General features: G+C 40.8%; 2 protein-coding genes across 4 annotated transcripts in view; one reads left to right on the top strand and one right to left on the bottom strand.

Annotated features, from left to right (window-relative positions):
• TANC2 (tetratricopeptide repeat, ankyrin repeat and coiled-coil containing 2) overlaps positions 1 to 25,579 on the bottom strand; it is a 435,863-nt gene that overhangs the window by 382,755 nt on the left and 27,529 nt on the right. For both annotated transcript variants that reach the window (XM_075846635.1, XM_075846637.1), the window contains exons 3-4: positions 24,716 to 24,841; positions 21,905 to 21,983 (exon numbers count right to left, since the gene is read on the bottom strand). The gene's annotated coding sequence lies outside the window, so the exon portion shown is untranslated. The remainder of the gene's footprint in view (positions 1 to 21,904; positions 21,984 to 24,715; positions 24,842 to 25,579) is intronic.
• MARCHF10 (membrane associated ring-CH-type finger 10) overlaps positions 5,096 to 25,579 on the top strand; it is a 42,511-nt gene continuing 22,027 nt past the window's right edge. The window contains exons 1-5 of one of the 2 annotated variants that reach the window (XM_075846644.1): positions 5,099 to 5,179; positions 6,906 to 7,011; positions 9,934 to 10,086; positions 21,031 to 21,181; positions 23,576 to 23,719. In XM_075846644.1, the coding sequence (XP_075702759.1) occupies positions 6,922 to 7,011; positions 9,934 to 10,086; positions 21,031 to 21,181; positions 23,576 to 23,719 (538 nt within the window). In that variant the 5' untranslated portion in view covers positions 5,099 to 5,179; positions 6,906 to 6,921. Of the gene's footprint in view, positions 5,180 to 6,905; positions 7,012 to 9,933; positions 10,087 to 21,030; positions 21,182 to 23,575; positions 23,720 to 25,579 lie in introns of both variants that reach the window. The other variant, XM_075846645.1, reaches the window with a different exon arrangement.

Raw genomic sequence — 25,579 nt, 5'->3', positions numbered from 1 at the left:
TGGAAAGGTCAGAGAATTGTAGTGATTAGACGATAAGGTAAAAGTAAAAAAAACTACCATGGATATAAGAAACGGCAATGTGTGGAGCTGTTTCTGGAAGAAAGTAGCCATGTTTTTCTAATCCTGTACAACCCTTTAGACCAAGAACACACACACAGTTTTGATGCAGTTATTGGCTCGATTTTTAGAGCCAAACACGGGAGGGGAAACAAAAGAAATGAAATGCATCAACCTTTTCTTTATACTTTTCCTTTTAACTGATCCAAAAACTGCATCAAAAGAGTGTGTGAGTGTGTTTTCCTGGGCTTAAAGGGGTTTTCCAGCCACTAAAAAATTATGGCTTCTCCTCTGATGGGTCAGGGTCTGACTTTCGGAACCCCAATCAGCAATTTTGAAGGGGCCGAAACGCTCGTACACGCATTAAGCGGCGATCCACAGGTATTGCAGCCTTTTCTCCCATTGAAGTGAATGGGAGAAAAGGCTGCAATACCTGTGAATCACCACGAAATGAGAATTGACGACTCACAGTGAGCAAAAGGAAATGAAGGAGAACGAGCGCCGCGGCCCCTTCAAAACAGCTGTTCGGCAGGGGTCCCGAAAGCCAAACCCCGACCCATCAGCTATTGATGGTCTATCCTGAGGATAGGCCATACATTTTTAGTGGCTGAAAAACCTGCTTAATGTTGTAAAGATGGGGTCCCCCAACTTTTTTCAAGCTGAGCTTTCCTATGCACCTACATTTTTGTGTAGATACTTCCCAGTTAAAGGACATACTCCTTTCCCCTGTATCTGTAAGGCCAGTTTTATGCACGCGTAATATAGGCGCATTTCTACAAGGTGTTCCAAGTTTCGGAAACCCATTTTCATATATCCTATTATGGAATTCTGAGTTAATATAGGGGAGGACCCTTGTTCAAGATCCTTATCCCTTGGCCAGAGTGGAGAGTTGTTACAAAGAGCGTCTATTGCTCTGGAGGACCTTTACTTTCCTGCATTACACAGACAATCCATTGATTTGAATGGGTACGGTGTAATACTTAATTTCTCCTGTGGTGGTGTGCAGGGAAATAGAACACTTAAAGGAACAGTGTCACCACAATTTTTTTTTTAATATGTTAAAGATGTTAGTGCTTTATTAAAAACGTTTGGATTAATTTGTGTGTTTCTTTTTTTTATTTTTACACTTTTTCTTCCCTATGGGGGCTGCCATTTTTTTTTCCATTTCTGTATGTGTCGATTAACGACACATACAGACATGGAATACGGCAGCTCCAGTCCCATAGGGACTGCGAACGGGGCCCGTTCCATCCACTATCGTGTACGCCGCTGTGTGGGGACGGCGCATACGCCGCTCCCACACAGTTCAATTTGAAATGCGCGCCGTCCGGCGCCATTTTACTGTGGACCGGAAGTCGCGGCCGGACAGTAAGATTACTACTTCCGGTCGCGGCTTCCAGAGTTGTGCACATGGAGCAGCGGCAGCAGACGGAGCGGACGGACCGGAGGGAGCGGCGGCGACTGGAGCAGGTAAGTTATTTCTATGTATGTTCGTGTTTCAGTGTGTTTACTACTGTATGTTAACCTTCTACACTGTGTGTTAGCTCAAAAAATGGCGACACACAGTGTAGGAGGTTAGACCGTTCAAACCCCTCGTTTCTCCCGGCACTAGCCAGGATAAAGGAGGGGGGGATTCTGAGAGCTCACTAGAGCGAGGGATTTTTACCCAATTTTGCAGCATAAAGCAATGTGGTTGCTTTACCACATGCAATGCTGCAATTTTGGGAATGGCTCCATCTAGTGACCAGTGCTGGGAAATATTATAAATTGAATCCAATTTATAATATTTCCTGACTCGTGAAAAAAAAAAAAAAAATTAGAACAATGTTTAATCACCTATACACTAACTGTTTAACTAAACAAACATGTTTTGCTGGCAACACATTCCCTTTAATGCCCTGTTTCCCCACAGATTACAGCTGATTTCTGGCGGTCCTAGCAGGATAACACTTATTAAACTGACTATTGTCATAGGGACACTTCTAACAAATAGGAATTGTCCAAAGTGGAGACTCCCTTTAATGAATCTCACATATTTCTGGTAGTTAAAGGCCATGTAAACCTTTGAGGAGATTATTATTTTTTTAATAAACAGGTCAGTGTGTTTGGTGTAACTCTATAATTAGTCTTTATGAAAAATGAGTTTAACTTTTGTTAGATACAGTTGCTCAGAATTCTCTATACAGAGCAGCTGTATCTTTTGTTTTGACCTGAATCAGTCAGTCCTGGGGACCTGACAGGTTCAGTGACAGCGGTTCCAGCAGGTCTCCGACACACAGGATCTACCTGTAATCGTTCACATCTAAGTTATGAACTTAGATGTGAACGATTACAGGTGCATCCTGCATCAGAGACACGCAGGACCCGCTGTCACTGAACCGGTCAGGAACAGGATTTAGCACTGGCATACAGCTGCTCTTAGGATTGGGAAATTCATCAAATTAATTTGAATCAATCGCCCTCAAGGACTCTCACAATTCTGTTTAACAGAATAATAGAATCCATTCTTTAGTGGTGCCGTCGCGGCGTGCTGCAGGATGAAGCTCCGCCCCACCGTCATTTCCTGGTCCGCCCCGTTCTGTCTCTGCTTCCCATACGGAACTGCTGCTCTATACTGAACAAAATGATACAGCACGAAACAGCAGTTCCACGGGGAAGCAGAGACTCCCAGTACATAGCCACACCGCCCTGTAGATACCGCCCCGCTGTAGAAAGCACCCCCTTGCAGATCGCACTCCCCCCTGTATCTTGTAAATGGCACCAGAACCCCTCCCCCTTATAGATCGCGCCGCTGTGGATAGAACCACCCCATGCAGATCGCACCCCCCCCCCTTGTAGATCGCACCACAACCCCCCCCCCCCCCATTATACAGAGTGGGCCATTTATATGGATACACCTAAATAAAATGGAAATGGTTGGTGATATTAACTTCCTGTTTGTGGCACATTAGTATATGGGAGGGGGGAAACTTTTCAAGCTGGGTGTTGACCATGGCGGCCATTTTGAAGTCGGCCATTTTGTATCCAACTTTAGTTTTTTCAATGGGGAGAGGGTCATGTGACACATCAAACTTATCGAGAATTTCACAAGAAAAACAATGGTGTGCTTGGTTTTAACGTTACTTTATTCTTTCATGAGTTATTTACAAGTTTCTGACCACTTATAAAATGTGTTCAAAGTGCTGCCCATTGTGTTGGATTGTTAATGCAACCCTCTTCTCCCACTCTTCACACACTGATAGCAACACCGCAGAAGAAATGCTAGCACAGGCTTCCAGTATCCGTAGTTTCAGTTGCTGCACATCTCGTATTTTCATAGCATAGACAATTGCCTTCAGATGACCCCAAAGATAAAAGTCTAAGGGGGTCAGATCGGGAGGCATTTCTTCTGCGCTGTTGCTATCAGTGTGTGAAGAGTGGGAGAAGAGGGTTGCATTGACAATCCAACACAATGGGCAGCACTTTGAACACATTTTATAAGTGGTCAGAAACTTGTAAATAACTCATGAAAGAATAAAGTAACGTTAAAACCAAGCACACCATTGTTTTTCTTGTGAAATTCTCGATAAGTTTGATGTCACATGACCCTCTTCCCATTGAAAAAACTAAAGTTGGATACAAAATGGCCGACTTCAAAATGGCCGCCATGGTCAACACCCAGCTTGAAAAGTTTCCCCCCTCCCATATACTAATGTGCCACAAACAGGAAGTTAATATCACCAACCATTCCCATTTTATTTAGGTGTATCCATATAAATGGCCCACCCTGTAGATTGCGCCGCTGTAGCTCCCACTAGGAGCTGAATCCCCGCCCAAAGCATCGGCAACCTCTGCCCGGGGATTCAGCTCATAGTAACAGCGGCGCGATTTACAATGGGTGGAGGTGCGCTCTAGAGGGAAGGTGGGTGGTGCTGCGATCTACATGTGGGGGTGAGATCTACATGTGGGAGTGCAATCTACAAGGGAGGGAGTGGTGCTGCAATCTACAAGGTGGGTACGATCTACAGGGGGGTTTGGCACTGTCTGCATGGGCACTGTGGCACTATATTAGGGTGTTGACACTATGTGAGCACCGTCACTACATGTGGGACAGTCACTATATGTGGGCACTGGGGCACTATCTAACCTGACAAATGACATCCATGCTTTTTATTTTATTTTTTACGACCATGAAAGACGGACAAATGGATGATAATTTGGAGACACTGATGCAAAATGGACAAGAAAAACTGACCATTGATCAGTTTTTAATGGCCATTTTTTTTTACGGTCGTGTGACTGGAGCCTAAATGACTAATGCCAAGAGTCTGGGTCACATGTACCGTGATCGGGCCGTGAAATCCGGCGGACACACGGACCATTTTTCACACTCCAATCAAGGTCGTGTGAATCCGGCAATGTCGGAGGCCGGCTGAGGTGGTGACGGGTAGAGAGGGATGTTAGTGCACGCAGTGCCTCATTGATTATAGATAGTTAACCTGTTCCCTGCCGGGGAACACAGAAGTTGTAATCAATTAGATATCAATTTTTCCAATTGTATTTATGATAAAACAAAGTATTTGCAGAGGTTAAAAGTTGTGAAGTTACGCACAATAATTATAGCAATATATGTTAAAAAGTTATTTATATAAAAGAAAATGTATTAAATTATCTCTTGGTATTGCTGTTAAATAAACAGAAAAAAAATAAGAAAATTGAAAATCGCCCAAAGTGTTGAACAAAAAGCAAGATTTTATTTTTTGCTAAAATCGCCCAGCCCTAGCTGCTCTGTATCGAGAAACCTGAAACAACTGTTAATTCTTATATGTGCATTAGTATCTCTCTGGTGATTTGTCAGTACAGAGAAGAGATGTAATGGCACAGTACAATACAGACGCACTGACACAGCCCTGACAGTTCACTCTGCAGCAGGCTGTTTGTGTGCAAGGATCAGGCCAGGCCTCGTTGCTATAGAGACCGTGGCTCCTTTCATTACTTCTTCTAGCTCCCCCTACCATTGCCATAGACACCCGAGGACGCTTCTCGCTGCAGCAGGTCACAAGAACAACTGTGTTTTCCTGCAGAACAAAACCTGTAGCACAGAATCATGCAGAAGAGCTGAGGTCGGCACACCGCAGCTACTGTAAGTGCCAGGATGGTGTATGGGAAATCTGTATGGGTAAAATACATTTCATCGTCAGGAGCAACCGAATAAGCTACTCATTATGCACAATGTAGCCATTATCTTGCTGCCTGCAATATTAAATAGTGGTTACTGGTGTTTTATAAATCTAATTGTCTCTAATAATAATAAGAATAGTGATGTTGCCAAATTACTAACCTTCATACTGAAATTATATGGCTCTAACAGACTGCTATAAAATGTACTCGTAATGCACAAGTAACGACTGTATAATATGTATAAAGACTTGGTCCGTAATAACCTATACAGTCAGGAGAGTGTTTTAAATGTTTGGTTTTTTTTATAAAAAAAATACTAGAAACCGTAATCCACAGATAAGTCGATATGCGTCTGTGCCGTTACAGAAATACTAGAAACCGTAATCCACAGATATGTCGATATGCGTCTGTGCCGTATCAGCTGCACGGACATAAAATTGTATTGTGTTGCAGATCCTTTACGTAACCTTAGGGTGTACACAGAAGGTGCGGTCATATAGTGTGCGTTTGTTTTTTGCCGTGATCTTCAAGACGGGACTGCGTTGTGTAAATACAGCCTTAGAAAACGGGTAAAGCTCTAGGCCACCAGGATACCACAGGATACCTGGCAGTGTTAGCGGACCTTTTCTACATGTGCTCATTTTATAAGATGAAATGTTATCTTCAGCCACTGAAAAGAATGTTGCATAGCAGCCTACTTTAAAAGACAAAATTCAAATTAAAAAAACAAAAAAAACCACGATATAGCCCACCGATATATCAGTCCATAACACCTCAGAGGTGCCACAGGCTGATCGCCTCCATGCCACACCGCATTGATTAAGTAATTCATGCAAAAGGAGCCGCAACCAAGTATTGAGGGCAGATACTGGACAGACTTTTCAACATTTGTACAACCAACATTTCGGTTTTAAAAATCATTTTTGAAATTGGGCTTATATAATATTCTAATTTTCTGAGACACTAAATTTGGGGTTTTCATTAACTGTTACCATAATCATCAACATTAAAAGAAAAAACTGCTGGAAATAGATCACTCTGTGTGTAATGAATCTATAGAATAACAGAGTTTCACTTTTTGAAGAAGTAAATTACTGAAAAAAATGAACTTTTTGATGATATTCTAATTCATTGAGTAGGACCTGCATGACGTGAAATTCTCCAGAAGTATACGTCTAACGTGTCCATAAACTATCATTAGCCAGCCGTATATATGTCAATACAAATTTATCCCAAAAATGTATACCACTAGTTAATCATATTTTTTTAATAGTAATCAATGGCAGACGTATGCAACGGTTTAGGAATACTGTCGCACATAACTGTGGAGTACGATCGGTGGAACAATTCAAACGTGATGTAAACCTAGCCTAAGAATACAACCGGAGCAACACCTGGACACATGGAGTTTGAATGTTTGCAAAGATGTTCTCATACACATCAAAAACATATAGTATACAATTTCCTATAAAATTGGACCTAGCATGTGTGCATGAAATAGGAAAAATAAATTTGGTGTCCAACAAGAGACAGGGACTTACGTAAATTATAACAATTTGTGTACGGTGCCGCAGAAAATTTGGACACCGTTCTAGTAATGGGAAATACATATATGGTATAAGACATTCTAGTTCAAGTTTGAGTTCATAAGTGAATGGAAAAAAAAATGTTTAAATTTGCACTGACAGGCTGAAGTTAAAATCAATGATGGATAAGAAATTGGAGAGACGTAAATCAATTGTCAATGGACATCACATGAAGGATGTGCAGCAAAAAATAGATTCGGAATATAAGGTAAATATCCACTCTGCTCACTGTATACTTATCATGCACAGCCATTAAGATGGTGTCCTCTTTATAACCTCAGCTTTTTTTATTTTATTTATTGACACATAGACATTAATATTGGACACAGCAAAGTTAGTTTATCACAGGAGTATCTTATTAAAAGTGGGATAAGTCCCAATATGAACTATCCTAATAAGAAGTAACTCCTAGAGATGGTCTTTCCTACATTCTGGAACGAAGGTGAATAAATAATTGCTAGGACTCAGGACAGTCCTATATGGCACCACACACACCATGGTTCTGTATGACAGGGTCATATGGTGCCTCCACCTGGTACTGTATTCTCACCTAGAAGTAATACTTTCAGGGGATAATATCTCCGTAATATGGCAAGAGAAGGAGCATGCCACAATTGTTTTTTCTGATGAATTCCGGATACCGTAGAGGTAGATGAAGGGATGATGAACCAGAGTATGACTTAGTATGTATGGATTATTTCCATCTGATCCAGAAAGACCGTGAAGGCCATACATAATGCAAATTAGAAGTTATTTGCTTATGGACTTAATGCTCCATTGTCAATTAACTGTCTAAGTGTAGGCTTTGAATTTGCCTGTATAATGGCTTTCATTAACTATGAGTCAGCTATAAAGAAGGCCATGCTTGCTTGGCAAAGATCAGTATTAGCACAAGCTGTCTGCTACCTTGGCACAGACAAGAAAGACAAGATATTAATGGACTATGTCCTATTATAAATTGTGCATATTTTACGGTCCTGTTAAGTTACTGCTTAACAGATCATATGTGATAAATTTGCTTCTGCATATATAAGACAATCAAATTATTATTTGCCGCTTCAAGAACAGAGATTTTTAACATTTACATAACTTATACAAGTCACACTTTTGCTACTGTGCCAGTTCTAAGAGGAATAATTTTGTTCTAATCTATCAGGAGCACCAGTCTCCATTTTTGCACATCAGCATTCTCAGTGCTGCTTATTTGACAAAAGGGCTGACGGAGTGGATAGGACTGGTGGAGAGGCTGCAGCTCAGTCTAGGTGTACGGTTTAGCATCGGTTGCCCCTGTAGTGGACCTCTATAATAACAGGTTCATTTGAATGAATCATATGTGCATCTCAGTAAGGAAAATGCTAAAGTGTACTACCAGTGAAAAATAAAAACTTTACAGTCCTCTTAGCTGTGCAGTACCTGTGGAGATATTCACTTCAAATATCATCCCTTTGCACTGCAGATCTCTTCTGCTTCCTAATGAATTTACAGGAAATTGTTATCATTGACTGCCATGTAACAAAAACAGTGGCGCTGCAGCTTGGTCACCGGTCACTGTATCTACGAGACTGCTAACTCACAATACTATTGCAACTTCTCCTCCCTCCTCTGTTTGTGCCCTCCTGCACGCTGCTTGAATTAGTGTCAGGCTGATGTAACCACAAGACTGTCACACAAACTGCTTGTAAATCCATTTGGGTAAGCTGGTCGAGTTATTTTAGCAATATTTATCTGCTCCTGCAGCTGACATCAGCAGGGAGAAAGTAAAGTGCTGCAATAATTTAAAGTGTAGCTAAACGTTTGACAAACATCTGACATGTCAGAAGTTTGGATTAGTGGGGGTCCGATCACAGAGACCCCCACCAATCGCTAGAACGAAGCAGCTGAAGCGCTTCGTGTCTGTTCGGCTTTTTCCGGAAAGCCGATGTATCGGAGTATGGGCTCATAGACTTTCTATTGGGTCCGTACACAGATACATTTATTTCTGGAAAAAGCCGAACAGACACAAAGCAGCTGAGCGCTCACACGAGCGCTTCAGCGGCTTCATTTTAGCGATTGGTGGGGGTCTCAGTGCTCGGACCCCACCAATCCAAGCTTCTGACATGTCACTATGACATGTCAGAAGTTTGTCAAACGTTTAGCTGCACTTTAAGTTTCCACCTACTCTGCCCACCATTGAAATAAAGGTCATGTGCAGTCTGCAAAGGAATGAAGCTATCAAACAGGAAAAAGCACCAATTTGAATTATTGATTAGAAATGTGAATTTACATGCCGAGGTGCAAATCCTAACAGTTTTTGGCACTGCAGGTTTTTAGGTGGATCCCTGTAGGTACATTTTAAGATTTCCTCAAAAAATTTTTTGGGTATCACCAAGATAGTAAATGGATGAACACTTATTAGAAGCACTCTAGATTGTTAGAAAGGTTAACTTTGGTTTAGGTTTGGGTAGTATCAATTTATAATAAAAAAAAGTAGGACAACATGAATGCAAAGTTGTGTAAGTTATTTATAGTGTAAGTGATGAAATGTCACGAGGGGACAGTTCGGAGTCCTTCATCCAGTTGATAGCAATGGTGAAAACCGTATCAAAGCCACTGCACTTTCGGTCCCCTATTTACCATTGTTATCAAGATTGTCCAAAATGGCTCTATTGACCAGCAACACCAACATATTCCACAGTGAAGTACAGAGATGAACATCATTCACATCAGTCTCCAATGGGATTCAGAATATAATGTCCCTCTGTCAGACACATGCACAAGCCCGCATACTAGGGCCAATCTCATAGGAGGGCAAATTAACCTATCAGTATGTTTTTTCAATGTGTATTTTTTTTGTGTGATAGGTCTTTACTTTTATGGTACTCATAAGTATAAGTGAAAGTATAAAAAAAGATTTTCTGGGGCTTCACTTGAGTAACAAGAAATAAAAAAACGAAAATAATAACAGTGTAATAAATTAAATGTCAGGGAAACTGGAAATGATAGCTAGACAGTTCTTTACTGATCTGTTGGATCCACTGAATCTAAACAACAACAGGTTAAGCTCCCAGTATGCCCTATATATTCTTAGATTATGTAGCGAAAACCATACACTAATTTACTAAATGGTCGATTTTTATTTTTATTTTTGCAGGCCCATCTACGCCACAAGGAGCGGGTAAGAGAGAATACCGAAAGGCTAAGAGAAAAACGAGTTGGATCCCAGCAGATCCCAAATCTTCTCAACACTTACTCTATGCGACGTTACAGTAAACCATGGCGGAATGGGATGACCACAAAAACAGAGGTAATGCTACATATATTTTTTCTAATGTCAAATGGGTAGTAGCTCTCCGATGCCTTACAAACGCAGTTATTCTCTGTTCACATCTGTTTTTATAAAGGAAACCACAATGCAGTGCCGGATCTGTTGTACAATGGATACCACTGGCACGTAACAAACCCATTGACTTATAATAGGGGCTCTCGGGTAACGTCATAGTGTCTGACGTTGACGGGAATAGTGCTGCATGCAGCGCTATTGTGCATTTCAAATGTGACGGGATCTGCGACAAAGACTGAGCGGAGCCTTCTAAACAGATGTGAATAGAAGCCTAAATTTGACGCAAATATGATGTGTAATCAGCATCAGACCGGCCCACGAGCGATGAGTCATGAGGTCCAGTAGTATAAAACTCCATATAAAGCAAAAAGCAAAAAAAAAAGCTGAAGCGTATAACTATACTTATTTCAGATTGTCACATAAGGCATTAGTCACTTCTAATGATGTGGCCTGTGTGTGCGTTGTCTGGATAACCAGAGAATGAGCCATCTATGTACTTAAAGGGAAGGTGTCATGAATTATTATTATTATTTTTTTTTTATAATATTGCTTTTAGTGTGATATTAAAATACATTTTATTTATTTGTATTCTACTTTTTTTTTTCTTTCTTACTTTTACTTCTCTATGGGGGCTGCCATTTTTTTTCCATCTCTGTATGTGTCGATTAACGACACATACAGAGATGGAATACGGCACATACAGCCCCATAGAGAATGCGAACAGGAGCCGTTCCATTCTCTGCAGCGTACGCCGTCTGTGTGGGAACGGAGCATGCGCCGCTCCCACACAGACCAAAACGAAGCTCGTTAGCAGAGAGAAATCCGGCGCCATTTTCATGTGGACCGGAAGCTGCTGCCGGACAGTTAGATGACGACTTCCGGCCGCGGCTTCCGGCCATATGTTCAAGGAAGCGAAGACGCAAGGAATAGGAGCGGAGGCGGCAGCGGCGGCAGGAGCAGGTAAGTTATGTTTGTGTATGTGATGTGTGTATTATGTTCGTGTTATACTGTCTGCTTAGAATTGTATCTAATCCTCCTACACTGTGCATTCGCTCAGAAAATGGCGACACACAGTGTAGGAGGTTTGAAGATTCAACCCCCCCCCTTCTCCTGGCACTAGCCAGAATGAGGGGGGATTGTGTGAGGACACTAGAGAGTGTGTCTACCCCAAATTTGCAGCATAAAGCAATGAGGTTTCTTTACCACATTGACCATGATGCAATTTTGGGAACTGCTCCCTCTAGTGACCAGAACATGGAAATGTTATAAACTAGAATCTAATTTATAATATTTCCTGACTTAAAACATTGTGTAATCACTCAAATAATGATTGTTTAACTAAAAAAAATATATCTATATTTTAGCGATACATTCCCTTTAAGGTACTCCAGTCCTACACCTCTGTATTTAAGTATATTCTTGATTTTCCATTTTTGTATGTGTTTGTAAATGTAAGAGGACAACCATTACTGTGCCAAATATAATAATTACTGATAAACAATTGTCCTATAGAGAGAAACAGTAGCAAGAAAAAGAAAAACTACAGGTCAAAAAGAAAAATACTGGAGGCACTTTTTCTCCATAGAAGTCATTAAGAGTTTTCAGGGTTTTTTTATTTTTTTTCCCCCCTAGACGATAGTATCATTTCCCAAAAGCTGACTCACTACATGTCACATCACCACAGATAATTTACAAAAGTATGTGTTTTCTGCTTATAGATTTTCACATCCCTTATAACCTTGAATCAATATTTAGGACCAAGCTTCACATGACATTTTTTTTATTTTTTATTTTCCAATATTAACATTTATAAGCTATCCACATGAGAGATAGGTGGCAAAAGATCTGTGGGAATACGACTGCTTGGACAGATACCTATAGAACAGGGAACCTTGTCCCCTCTTCCTATGGACGGCTATGTTGGGGCTCTACTACAATCCCGTAAGCCTATTTTTTCATATGGACAAATTCAGAGGTTTAATTGCCGACATGATAATAATGCATCGAAAAGCGATCGGAGTAACGAGCTCTCGTCCCCATACTAGCCTGTGAAAGGAGCAAACGAGCGCCGATCAACGAGCTGTCTTGGGCCGTGTAAGAGAACTTTAGTGTATGTTCACATGCTTAACAAAAAAAGTCTGAAAATACGGAGCTGTTTTCAAGGGAAATGCCTGATTTTCAGAAGTTTTTTAAGCCACTCGCGATATTCGTGCCGTTTTTGGAGCCGTTTTTCTATAGTCTATGAAAAACAGCTCCAAAAACTGCTGAAGAAGTGACATGCGCTTCTTTTTTGCGGCCGTTTTTTTACACAGCCGTTTTTCAAAACGGCCCGTCGGAACAGAGCGCCGTTTTTCCCATTGAAAACAATGGCCAGATGTCTGGAGGCGTTCGGCTTCCAATTTTTCGGCCGTTTTTCTGGCGCTTATGGGCCGAAAAAAACGGCCAAAAATAGTCCGTATGAACATACCCTTAGTCTCAATATATTTTCTTTTACCATACTACACATCTCTGTATTGAATTGCTCCTTTAACAGTTCTAGTAATGGCTTAGCAGAAAGCAAAACTATAATAGACTTTTGTAAAGGTGAAAACATTTAAAAAAATCTGTGAATGTAACACATCCCAAGCAAATTTATTTATGTGATAAGAACTGCACTAGACTAAAATAGATGCTGTGATTTTATAAGAAACCTGTCACACACACGCAAAGAAAAGTCATTTTGCCAGATTAACCGATTATTAACCCCTTAATACCAAAGATATTTTAAACCTTAATGACCAAACAATTTTTAAAGTTTTTCCATCGTCGCTTTCAAAAAGCTATAACTTTTATTTTTCGGTTAACATAGTTGTATACGGACTTGTTTTTTTTTTTTGTTTTTAAGGTGACAAGTTATATTTTTAATAGCACCATTTTGGGGTACTTATAATTTATGATTAAACTTTTACTAAGGCTACATTCACACGAGAGTATCAGATTCACGCTCGTGAAAAACGCACGCGAATCTGGTCCGTGTATGTTGTGTTATGCATCAGTGTGCTTTGTGAGTGGCATGCGTTATTCACGCACTCACAAAGCGCATCATTTTTTTTTCTTACTTTCAATCGATATGATGCGCAAATCACGCTCCGCACTCGTATTTGCATCCGTGCGCGGTGCGTGGTTTCCACGCACCCACTGACTTCAATGGGCGCGTAGGTGTGTGAAAACCCAGCAATATAGGACATGCAGTGAGTTTCACGCAGCTGACGCTCGCTGCGTGAAAAGTCACGCATGTGTGAAAGGTCCCATTGAAATCAATGGGTCCGTGTGCTGAGCGTGATTTCCATGTGCAACACGCAGATGTTATTCACGTTCGTGTGAATGGGCCCTTACTTTTTTGGTGGGGTAATAGGGAAAAAAAAAAACGGAAATTTTGCCACCCTTTTATTGTGTATGAAATTTACGCCTTTTACCGTGTGGTATAAACAACATAACTTTATAAAAAAAAATTTTTTTTATGTTTTACTACTTTTACACCTTAACCCCTACCCGCACCAGGACGTAACTGTCCGTCGTTGCGGGAGGTTACTTCCCGCACGAGGACGTATAGTTACGCCGAATTTTAGGGGTTTCTAGCATATCGGCAGACCCCCGTCCGAAATCGCGGGGTCTGCTGATTGCCATACTAACTAACGGAAGCCAAACAATGGCTTCCGGGTCTGCCATGGACGAAAGCCCATCAGGACCAACCTTCGGCTGGTCCTGATAGGCTTCCTGTCAGAGTGACAGAAAGTCACTGTGCCGTTCCCGATGCACACTGTCTGCGACAGTGTGCATCGGGAACTTGGAGATCAGCTGTCCCCGACAGCGGACACTCTCCAGCGTTGCCGATCAGCGGCTCATCGCCGCTGATTTCGGTAATTAACCCGTTACATGCTGGGCTCGATTGCGATCTCCGTATGTAGCGGGTTTGTAGTGCATCAGCAGCCCCCATGCAATCGTGGGGGCTTCTGATGCTTGTGATGGCACCCGGGAGCCAGACAACGGCCCCCGGGTCTGCCATGTATGTCAGCCTATGAGGATCAGCCTCTGCTGATCCTCGTAGACCAACTGTCAGAGTGACTGTGACGTCACACTGACAGTTGGAATACGTTACACTACCTAAGTAGTGTAATGTATTCTAGCAGCGATCAAAGCTGCAGGTCAAAAAAAGAAAGTGTAAAAAGTAAAAAAAAAGTTAATAAAAATGTTTTATAAAAGTGTAAAAATAAAAGGTTTTGTTTTCCTATAATAAGTCATTTATTATAGGGAAAAAATGAAAACGTTAAAAAAAAGTACACATATTTGGTATCGCCGCATTCGTAACGGCCCAAACTATGAAACTATAATGTTAATTTTTCCGCACGGTGAACGCAGCAAACAAAATAAACGGAAAACTGTCAGCATCGCTATTTTTTGGTCACCACCCCTCCCAAGATATAGAATAAAAAGTGATCAAAAAGTCGCATTTACCCCAAAATGGTACCAATAAAAACTACAACCCTTCCCGCAAAATACAAGACCTCCCACAGCTTTTTTGACGAAAAAATAAAAAAGTTACGCCTCAGAATAGCGTGTCCCAGAAAATAAATTATTTTATAGAAACTTAATTTTATTGTGCAAACGCTGCAAAACGTAAAAAAAACTATACACATATGGTATCGGCGTAATCGTACCGACCGGCAGAATAAATTAAAACGTAATTTATTGCGCACGGTGAACGCTGTAATAAATAAAGAATTTAAAGCGCCAAAATTGCTGTTTTTTGGTCATCTTAGCTCTAAAAAAAGATCCTGAGGGGCCAAAATGCTCACTATACCCCTAGAAAAATTCCTTGAGGGGTGTAGATTCCAAAATAGGGTGACTTTTGGGGGGTTTCCACTGTTTTGGTCCCTCCGGGGCGTTGCAAACCCGACATGGCACTGAAAACCAATCCAGCAAAATCTGCGCTCCAAAATCCAAAAGGCGCTCCCTCCCTCCTGAGCCCTGCTGTGGGTCCAAACATCAGTTTAAGACCACATATGGGGTATTGCCGTAATCGGGAGAAATTGCTTTACAAATGTTGGGCGGCTTTTTCTCCTTTATTCCTTGTAAAAATGAAAAAATTATATTTTTCCACAGAAAAATAGGTGCTTTTCTTCTTCACAGACTAATTCCACTAAATTCTGCAAAAAAACTGTGGGGTCAAAATGCTAACTATACCCCTAGAAAAATGCCTTGAGGGGTGTAGTTTCCAAAATGGGGTCACTTTTTTGGGGTTTCGACTGTTTAGGTACCACAAGACCTCCTCAAACCAGACATGGTGCCTAAAATATATTCCTAAAAAAAGGAGGCCCCAAAATCCACTAGGTGCTCCTTTGCTTCTGAGGCCTGTGTTTCAGTCCATTAGGACACTAGGGCCGCATGTTGGATATTTCTAAAATCTGCAGAAGCTGGGCAATAAATATTGAGTTGCGTTTCCCTGGTAAAACCTTCTGTGTTACAGATTTTTTTTTATTACAAATGAATTTCGGCAAAAAAAATGAAATTTGTAAATTTCACCTCTAATTTGCCTTAATTCCTGTGAAACGCCTAAAGGGTTAAAACACTTTCTGAATGCTGTTTTGAATACCTTGAGGGGTGCAGTTTTCAAAATGGGGTGATTTATGGGGACTTTCTAATATATAAGGCCCTCAAAGCCACTTCAGAACTGAACTGGTCTCTGAAAAAATAGCCTTTTGAAATTTTATTGAAAATATGAGAAATTGCTGCTAAAGTTCTAAGCCTCGTAACGTCCTAGAAAAATAAAAGTACGTGAAAAAAAATGATGCAAACATAAAGTAGACATATGGGGGATGTCAACTAGCAACTATTTTGTGTGGTATTACTATCTGTTTCACAAGCAAATACATTTAAATTTAGAAAAATGCTAATTTTTGCTAAAATGTGAAGTTTTTCACAAATAAATATTGAATTTATCGACCAAATTTTTTCACTAACATAAAGTACAACATGTCACGAGAAAACAATCTCAGAATCGCTTGGATAGGTAAAAGCGTTCCGGAGTTATTACCACATAAAGTGACACATGTCAGATTTGAAAAACAGGCTCAGTTCAGAAGGGGTTAATAGGCACGCTGAAGGCCAAAACAGGCTGTGTCCTAAAGGGGTTAAAACCCCTTTTTTTTCTAAAATATTTGTTTGTGAACTTTTTATTTTTCTGCTCACATATCTATGAGTGCTTTTTCTTTTTTTGTGGGACGACTTATGGTTTTTATTGGTAGCATTTTGGAGTACATGCGACTTTTTGATCACTTTTTATCAATTTTTTTTGAAGGCAGGATGAACAGGAAACAGCAGTTCTGGCATTGTTTTTTAATAAATTTTTTACGGCGTTCACCATGAGTGTTAAAGAGGCGCTGTCACCAGAATAAAAATGCTCTATCTCCTACATCAGTTTATCGGCGCTGGAATTTAGTTACTAGCAATGTGTTTTTATTTTAAAAACAATGTTTTTTAACAAAGTTATGGCGTTTAGAACATTTATGCAAATGAGGTCCTTAATGCCCAACTGGGCGTTTTTAATTTTCAACCAAGTGGGCGTATGACAAAGAGGTGTATGACGCTGGCCAATCCGCATCATACACCTCTCTGTCATTTACACCCAAGCTAGATTCACTGAGCAGCGCGGTCTCGCGAGACCGCGCTGTGACGTCACTTCCGCCCACAGGTCCTTCATCCCTGCGTCTGAAGACATCATCTTTCGTCTCCCTCCAGCCCGATGAGAAGTCCCAGTCGTCGGATCGGTAGTAGCAGCAGCAGCAGCCTGGAGGGAGACGAAAGATGTGGTCTTCAGACGCAGGGATGAAGGACCTGTAGGCGGAAGTGACGTCACAGCGCGGTCTCGCGAGACTGCGCTGCTCAGTGAATCTAGCTTGGGTGTAAATGACAGAGAGGTGTATGATGCGGATTGGCCAGCGTCATACACCTCTTTGTCATACGCCCACTTGGTTGAAAATTAAAAACGCCCAGTTGGGCATTAAGGACCTCATTTGCATAAATGTTCTAAACGCCATAACTTTGTTAAAAAACATTGTTTTTAAAATAAAAACACATTGCTAGTAACTACATTCCAGCGCCGATAAACTGATGTAGGAGATAGAGCATTTTTATTCTGGTGACAGAGCCTCTTTAAATAATGCAATCATTTTAAAGTTTGGGTCGTTACAAACGCGCCGATACCAAATATGTGTAACTTGTTTTCATAATAAAGTATTTTGTAACGGGAAAAAGTGGGTTGTTTTTAAAAAAAAAAAAAAATTCCTTGGGATCTTTATTTGTTACAAACCTTGAACTTTTTTAAAAACCTTTTTTTTTAGTCCCACTAGATCTTTTGATCGCTTTTATAATACACTACAATATTTCTGTATTGCAGTCTATTATGCCTGTCAGTGTAAAATGTCGTGCCATGCCGGTGGGGTGAGAGAGGGTGCCCACTTCAAAACGACTCAGATGCGGCGGTCACTATTGACCGACACATCTGAGGGGTGAAATAGGATCGGAGACCACTGCTAGTGGTCTCCGATCAATGCCCTGTAGCCCGAGGCTGTTCGCAATAGCCTGTGCTTCAAGAGCACACCACCCAATGAGGGAAAACTTCTACTGAAGTGTCGCCATGAAAAGGCTTCGCTTCAGAAAAACTACCCTAAACGGCCACCGTAAAAACACTTTACTGCAGTCATTAAGGGGTTAAGTAATCAATAGAATCTTTTTTGATAAATCAAAACAGCGTGCCTATTAACCCCTTCTGAACTGAGCCTGTTTTTCAAATCTGACATGTGTCACTTTATGTGGTAATAACTCCGGAACGCTTTTACCTATCCAAGTGATTCTGAGATTGTTTTCTCCTGACATATTGTACTTTATGTTAGGGAAAAAATTTGGTCGATAACTTCAATATTTATTTGTAAAAAAAACACAAGATTTAGAGAAAATTAGCAAAAATTAGCATTTTTCTAAATTTAAATGTATCTACTTGTAAAACAGATAGTAATACCACACAAAATAGTTACTAGTTTACATTTCCCATATGTCTACTTTATGTCTGCATCGTTTTTTTGAACATTCTTTTATTTTTCTAGGACGTTACAAGGCTTAGAAATTTAGCAGCAATTTCTCATATTTTCAAGAACATTTCAAAAGCCTATTTTTTCAGGGACGAGTTCAGTTCTGAAGTGGCTTTGATGGCCTTATATATTAGAAAGTCCCCATAAATCACACCATCTTGAAAACTGCACCCCTCAAAGTATTCAAAACAGCATTCAGACAGTGTTTTAACCCTTTAGGCGTTTCACAGGAATTAAAGCAAAGTAGAGGTGAAATTTACAAATTTCATTTATTTTTTTCTAAATTTATTTGAATTAGTAGGTGAAGATGAAAATCTACTTTTTTTCTGAAAAAACAGAGAAATTTTTACAAGGAATAAAGTAGAAAAAACAACCCAACATATGTAAAGCAATTTCTTCCTATTATAGCAATACCCCATATGTGGTAATAAACTGCTGTTTTCGACCCACAGCAGGGCTCAGAAGGGAAGGAGCGCCATTTGGCTTTCTGATTTTGCTGGAATAGTTTTCAGTGCCGTGTCGCGTTTACAATGCACTGGAGGGATGAAAACCGTGGAAACCGCCCAATAGTGACCCCATTTTGGAAACGACACCCCTCAAGGATTTTTTTTTTAGGGGTAAAGTTAGCATTTTGACCAAACCGTTGTTTTGCTGAATTCATTGGAATTAGTCTGTAAAGGTAAAAATCTACTTTTTTGCTGAAAAAACGTAGACATTTTTAATTTTTACAAGGAATAAAAGGAGAAAAAGCACCTCAACATTTGTAAAACAATTACTCCCGATTACGTAAATACGCCATATGTGGTAATAAAGTGCTGTTTAGACCCACAGCGGGGCTTAGAAGGCCAGGAGCGCTATTTGGCTTTTGGAGCTCAAATTTAGCTGGAATAGTTTTTGGGTGTCATGTCGAATTTGCAAAGCCCCCGAGGCTCCAAAACAGTGGGCGCCCCCCAAAAGTAACCCCATTTGGAAAACTACACCACTTAAGGAATTTATCTAGGGGTATAGTGAGCATTTAGACCCCACACGTCTTTTGCAGAATTTATTAGAATTAGGCCGTGAAACTTAATGTCAACATTATTTCCACTAAAATGTAGAATTTTTTCAATTTCACCAAGGATAAAGGAGAAAAAGCCGCCCAACATGTGGTCATAAATGCTTTTTCATTAGAAAGTAATTAACCCTTTCCAGACTGATCCCTTTCCAGACTGATCCATGTTTTGTTTTTTGTTTTTAATTTTTTCCTCCCCGCTTTCCGAGAGCCATAACTTTTTTATTTTTCCGTCAATAGAGCGGTGTGAGGGCTTATTTTTTGCGGGACGAGCTGTAGTTTTTATTGGTACCATTTTTTGGTACATACAACTTTTTTAGCACTTTTTACTATTCTATTATTATATATAATATATTATTATATTTATCGGCGCTAAACTCCTTAGTTGTGGCGATTGGAATCGACCGCCGCATCGAAGGGGTTAACTGCCGAAATCAGCGGCGATGGGCCGCTGATCGGCAACAGGGAATGCAGGACAGACACCCTGCACAGTTAACCGCCGCTGCGGTGTAGCGCCGCGTGGCGGTTAACTGTCAAAGCACAGACGTAACTGCACGTCGAGGTGTGCGAAGTTACTGCTCACCTCGACGTGCATTAACGGCAAGGTGCGGGAAGGGGTTAAAGATCAGGCTGGTGAACTTTGAAGCTGGACACAAAAGATGACCGAAAAGGCAGATTATAATAGTTTTTGCCAATTGTAGGCCGTATTCTTACAAACAATTGACAAGCTGTTGAAATTTTGAACAGAATTGTTTTCGGCAGGTAGTCGGTTGTAACCTAAACTTTGTTTACAATGGACCAAGTGGATCTTTCATCAAGATATACTGCCCAATGCTGCATAGGGCAGCATTTTCTAACAATAGATCTGCTGTAATGGACACCTGGACGTTATAAAAGGAGTGTTTTGAGTGTTTCTATTTTCTCACTGCTGCATTTTCAAAGTTGTCCTTTTCTCAAATACTAAGGAACTACAGAATGTATTTCTCAGTCCATCTGAATGCAAGACCGGCAGGTGTCAAAGGGGAAAGTAATTCCCAGGTACATTTTTGTTTAAAAGATAAGGGACTGCACAAGCTTATCAGAAGCTCCTTCATAGCTAAAAGTGATCAAATTAATTTTGAGAAATTGTCACATCAATTATTGCTTGCAGGATAGTGTGTACAAATCCACATTATACCTAAATATACTTGGTTACATTCACATTTATTACATTACTAAAGCAAAATGAAATGTTCTATTCTAATGTGTTCTAGTAGTAGTAAGGGTATGTGCACACGATAACTGCAATTACGTCTGAAATTACGTAATTGCAGTTTGCTCGCGATTTGCGGGGCGTCTTTTACGGACGTAATTTGGAGCGGTTCTTCATTGGAGTCAATGAAAAACTGCTCCAATTACGTCCCAAGAAGTGTCCTGCTCTTCTTTTGACGAGGCTGTAATTTTTACGCACCGTCTTTTGACAGCGACGCGTAAAATGACAGGTCGTCGGCACAGTACATCGTAAAGCCCATTAAAAGTAACGGGCAGATGTTTGCCGACGTATTGGAGCTGGTTTTTCAGACGTAATTCGAGGCGTAAAACGCCTCCATTACGTCTGAAAATAGGTTGTGTGAACCCAGCCTAAAAGTAGCAGTAGATATATTCTGCAGTCAGGCTAAATATGAAGAAACAGTGATATGTTTATGTAATTAATCAACGATTATTCATTACTTTTTCTTGTTGTTTTAAAAGATACCAACAGTGCCAGGACTTGAGGAGAGGCAAAGACAATATAAAAGCACAGTGTTCAAGCTACCTGCTATAAATAATGACAAAGAAGTCATGAGTAAGAAGACTTTATCCAACCCTGGCACAGCACAGCAAACACACAAATTGATCACAGGTAAATTGATATGTGAAGAGTAATGGTAATTACATTGTGCACACATTTCAGATTCATATTACCTACCTTTTAGGTTAAAAAACAAGAAAAGATCCCAGCAAATGGAAGAACAAAACCATTCTCAATACTATGGTTTTAAAAGCACTTATCTTGTAACACATGTAGGTCAGGTGAAGACTCACAGCGATTCGTGAATTGGTTCCAGGTTGGTCTGATACTGCAGTCATGTGTTTACTCTATTACATCAGTCCTCTTCTTTTTGCTAACCTACTTTTGGTAGATCAGCAAGAAATAAAGGCCCTTTTACATGGGCTGATCCCTGCACGATAACAAGTGGCGATCGATGATAATGACATTTTGATCAGCGTTCTTTTGCTTTTTTTACATTTAGCAATGATCGTGGCTATATGGGGACGAACTAAACAGTTTCCATATTGTCGGAAGCACATCCTGTTTACACGGGGTTATGTGCTGTTGACAAACTACCATTTTTATGGCAGCTGTGGATTTCTGCAGCAGATTTTCTAAAATAGTTTTCAAAGATTTTCAAAAAAGCCGTGTGAACATGGCCTAAGAGATTTAGCACATATTACGGTCATATTAATGTGTATGTAATAACTTTAAAGGTTTTTCAACAGCCAATGAATAGATACGTTAAAGGGAAACTACAACAAAACTGAAAAATCAAGCTTTTGAAGGAATTGTCCTTCAAATTATACCTACCTCTGAGAAGTTTTATTTTTGTCTGAATATTCATAATTTCTTTTTGAATGGTGTTCCTCTTCCATGTTAGCTGAAGTACCTGTCATGTAGAATATGGAAAAATGCGTTTAGCAATTTTTTTTTTAAAATCAGTATATTCGTATATTTATGGACATGCAAAACAACTGTATTGATACTGTAATATTTTTGTTCCAATAAAAAAATAAAAGTAAAAAATATAGTGATATGGTGACTCCAATACATGTTAAAAGGGGTTGTCTGCTTTGGACAATCCATTTTTGTTAGAAGGTTCCCTCAAAATAACCTGATCAGAGGTTGACCTCCTGGTGTGCCCCTCAACGACCAGATGTAAATTGCAGGAAAGTACAGTAATAAATTGCCTGCACAGCCACCACAGGACAAAGAGCATTGCATAGCGCCTATTGAAATGAACGGCTATCCATGTAAAGCCCAGACAGGCCGTATCTTCCAGAACTAGACCCGCTTATCTTGCTATTAGATGGAGGTCCCGGAACGGGGAGTCACCCATTTTCGAATACCTTATTATGGCCTTTTGAGTTAATAGAGGAATTCTAAACCAGACAACGCTTTTAACCCCTTCCCAACATTTGAAGTATCCATACGCCAAAGTCGGGTAGGGGAAGTATGGAACGGGCTCAAGAAGTGAACCCGCTCCATACGATGCCGATGTCGGCTGTATGTTACAGCCGACACTTCAAAGTAACGAGCGGGATCGCGCTCGAGCGCGATCCTGCTAGTTTAACTCATTAAATGCCGCGGTCAATAGCGACCGCGGCGTTTAAATCGTTAGAAAGAGGGGGTGACCCCCTCTAACAGCTCGTCGCACCACCCGCAATGCAATCGCAGGGTGGCGATGGTTGCTATGGCTCCTATATTTGGTATCGCCTTAATCGTATTGACCCGCAGAATAAAGATAACATGTTTTAATTGCACAGTAAACTCCGTAAAAACGGAGCGCAAAAAAACATGGAGCAATCGCTGTTTTTTTCATTTTCTACCCCACAAATATTTTATTTCCCGTTTCCTAGTACATTATATGGCACAATAAACGGCGCTACAAAAAACTACAACTCGTCCCGCAAAAATCAAGCCCTCATAGGACTATGTCGAAGGAAAAATAAAAAAAGTTATGGCTATTGGCAGGTGGGGAGGAAAAAACGAAAATGAAAATCTGAAAAAGGGCTGCGGCGGGAAGGGGTTAAATTCCTGACTTTGAGGACACCTCGTCACATGTAGTGTCCCAAGTCTCTGAATTAAAACACTACCCTAACAGGCTGCATGACATTAAAATTAAGAAGTTAAAACTGTACATAGTGGTAATTGCATGACTGGAAGCTGTAACATAGATCCACTAACCATGAAATATCAGCATGTTAACAAGGTCACTAACTGGCAGGAAGTGAGGTATATTATAGAAATTTGAGATTTCGTGTTGAAAAATGGTCATTAAAATGATTTTCATGTGTTTTCATGACAGAATCACTTTAAATTAGCCTTTGGCATGTGACACTCTAGTGTTAAAATGAAAGAACATGCGTTACTGTTCAAATTTGCTGGAGGTATATTGTGATTTGCCCCAGGGATCTATCAATATAGTGACATATTAACATCATTATCATTGGAGTTTTTGTACAATTTTAAAATTGCTAGTGTCACAGCCTCGGATCACAGTGGAAAAGAAAAAACTACATGTACACCAGCTTTCTGCCAAGCCCAGCGTTACACGTGTGGCTGAAGAAAAGGCAAGGAGTAAGAATGAACCTAAATTACAGTCTAAAGAGCCCAAGAAACCAGGTGAGACTCTTACTGGTTAACGGACTCTCTTTTAACTGTTAGGCCTCATGCACACGACCATAGCCATGTGCACGGCCGTGATTTTCCAGGTCGGCCGGCTGCGGGCCATGCACATGGCCGCGGCCATTATTTTCAATGAGCCCGGACCGCAGAAGACGGCCGTAAAAAGGCATGTCCGTTCTTTCTGCGGTGTGGGCTCCCGGGCCATGCATGGACCGATAGAAATGAATGGGGCCGCAATTCTCCCGTGGATTTTCGGGGGAATTGCGGCCGCAAAAGCACGTTTGCGTAAATACTGCTGTTTTTCGGCAACGGAATTAGTTGTGGAAAATCTGCAGCAATTACAGTAGCAGCAAAGTGGATGCTAAAACAAATCTCATCCACTCGCTGCGCAAATACTGAGCGGAAAGAAAACGCCCAGAAATTTACCTGCAGTGCGGAACTTTATTCCGCAGCATGTCAATTGCATTTGCGTAAACGCTGCTTATTTGTTGTGGCTTTTCACCATTGAATACAATGGGGAGGTAAATCCCGCAACAAATAGCAGTTGCGTTTTTTGCGGCGGGTTTGCAGCGATCCCTCTGCAAAAAAAAGCAACTCAGAAAAAATAAGTAATCTCATACTTTCTCTAGAAGTTCGAGTTCCTCCCTCCAGTGCGGCCTCTTGGGATGACGTTTTATCCCATGTGACTGCTGCAGCCAATCACAGGCTATAGCGGCGGTCACATGGGAAGAAACATCATCCCAGGAGGCAGGCCTGGATGATGTCAGAGGGCCAGCCTCCTAGGATGACTCTTCATCCCATGTGACCGCCGATGCAGCCAATCACAGGTTGCTAGCAGTTTTCCGCAGCAGTTTGGTGTGCTTTTTCGACCGGAATTCCCTGCCGCGAACAGGACAGATACGCTGCGTGATTTTACACAGCATATCCACCCCGTGTGAACACAGCCTTACCGTCTACTATCAGCAATTTGTATTCGGTTCTGAAGCATTTTACCTTGTAGCCAATAAATGCTCCGACACCATTGTTTTTAGGATCAACTACTTCTGTTGTTGCTTCTAGGTTTGATTTTTTGAGAAAAAAAAAGGGAGTTTCCCCGTGTCTTTTCCTAGTATCCATATCCTGCATGTTAAAAACACAAATAGAAGGGATAAAAGATATTGAAAAAATATATATACACATATACAGGAATCATACTGAAAGACACACAGTGAGGATTATTTCAGGATAATCTTCCTAGTTCTAAGGACAATATTTGCAAACAAATAGAACCCAATTTGCTTTTGGCTATTAAAGGGCTCGTCCGGCTTAGAAAAGACATCTTCATATGCCCTATTAGGGAATTGAGTTAATAGATGGGGGGTCCCCTGTTGAGGATCCTTAAAGGGGTTTTCCAGTTCCTAAAAGTTGATGGCCTATCCTCAGGATAGGCCATCAATAGCTGATGGGATGGGGACTGACTCCCGGGACCCCCGCCGGTCAGCTGTTTTGACTGGGGTGCAACGCCTGTACGAGTGCTGCTTCCCCTTCATTTCTACTTGCTCACTGTGAAAAAAACGTCTCTCGCTCTGTCCTGCATTACACAAACCTCCCATGATTTTAATGGAGACTTTGTAATACTTAATTTCCACCGTGGGGCATTTCAGCAGAATTGAACAATTACAGCCAGGTTTCTACACAGATTACAGCTGATTGCTGGGGGTACCTGCAGGGGGGACACCTTGTGATCAGGTTACAGTCAAGAAAAACTTCTAAAAGTAGTGATTGCCCAGAGCAGAGTACCCATTAAAAGTGCCTAACAAACCATCAGATATATCCTCAGTCCACAAAACCATAACTTTTCTTTCCAATCCAAACATT

Source organism: Rhinoderma darwinii, chromosome 13 (assembly GCF_050947455.1).
Source record: "Rhinoderma darwinii isolate aRhiDar2 chromosome 13, aRhiDar2.hap1, whole genome shotgun sequence".
Classification (NCBI taxonomy): Eukaryota; Metazoa; Chordata; class Amphibia; order Anura; family Rhinodermatidae; genus Rhinoderma; species Rhinoderma darwinii.
The sequence above is the reverse complement of the archived record's forward strand: the minus strand, read 5'-3'. Positions and strand labels throughout refer to the sequence as shown.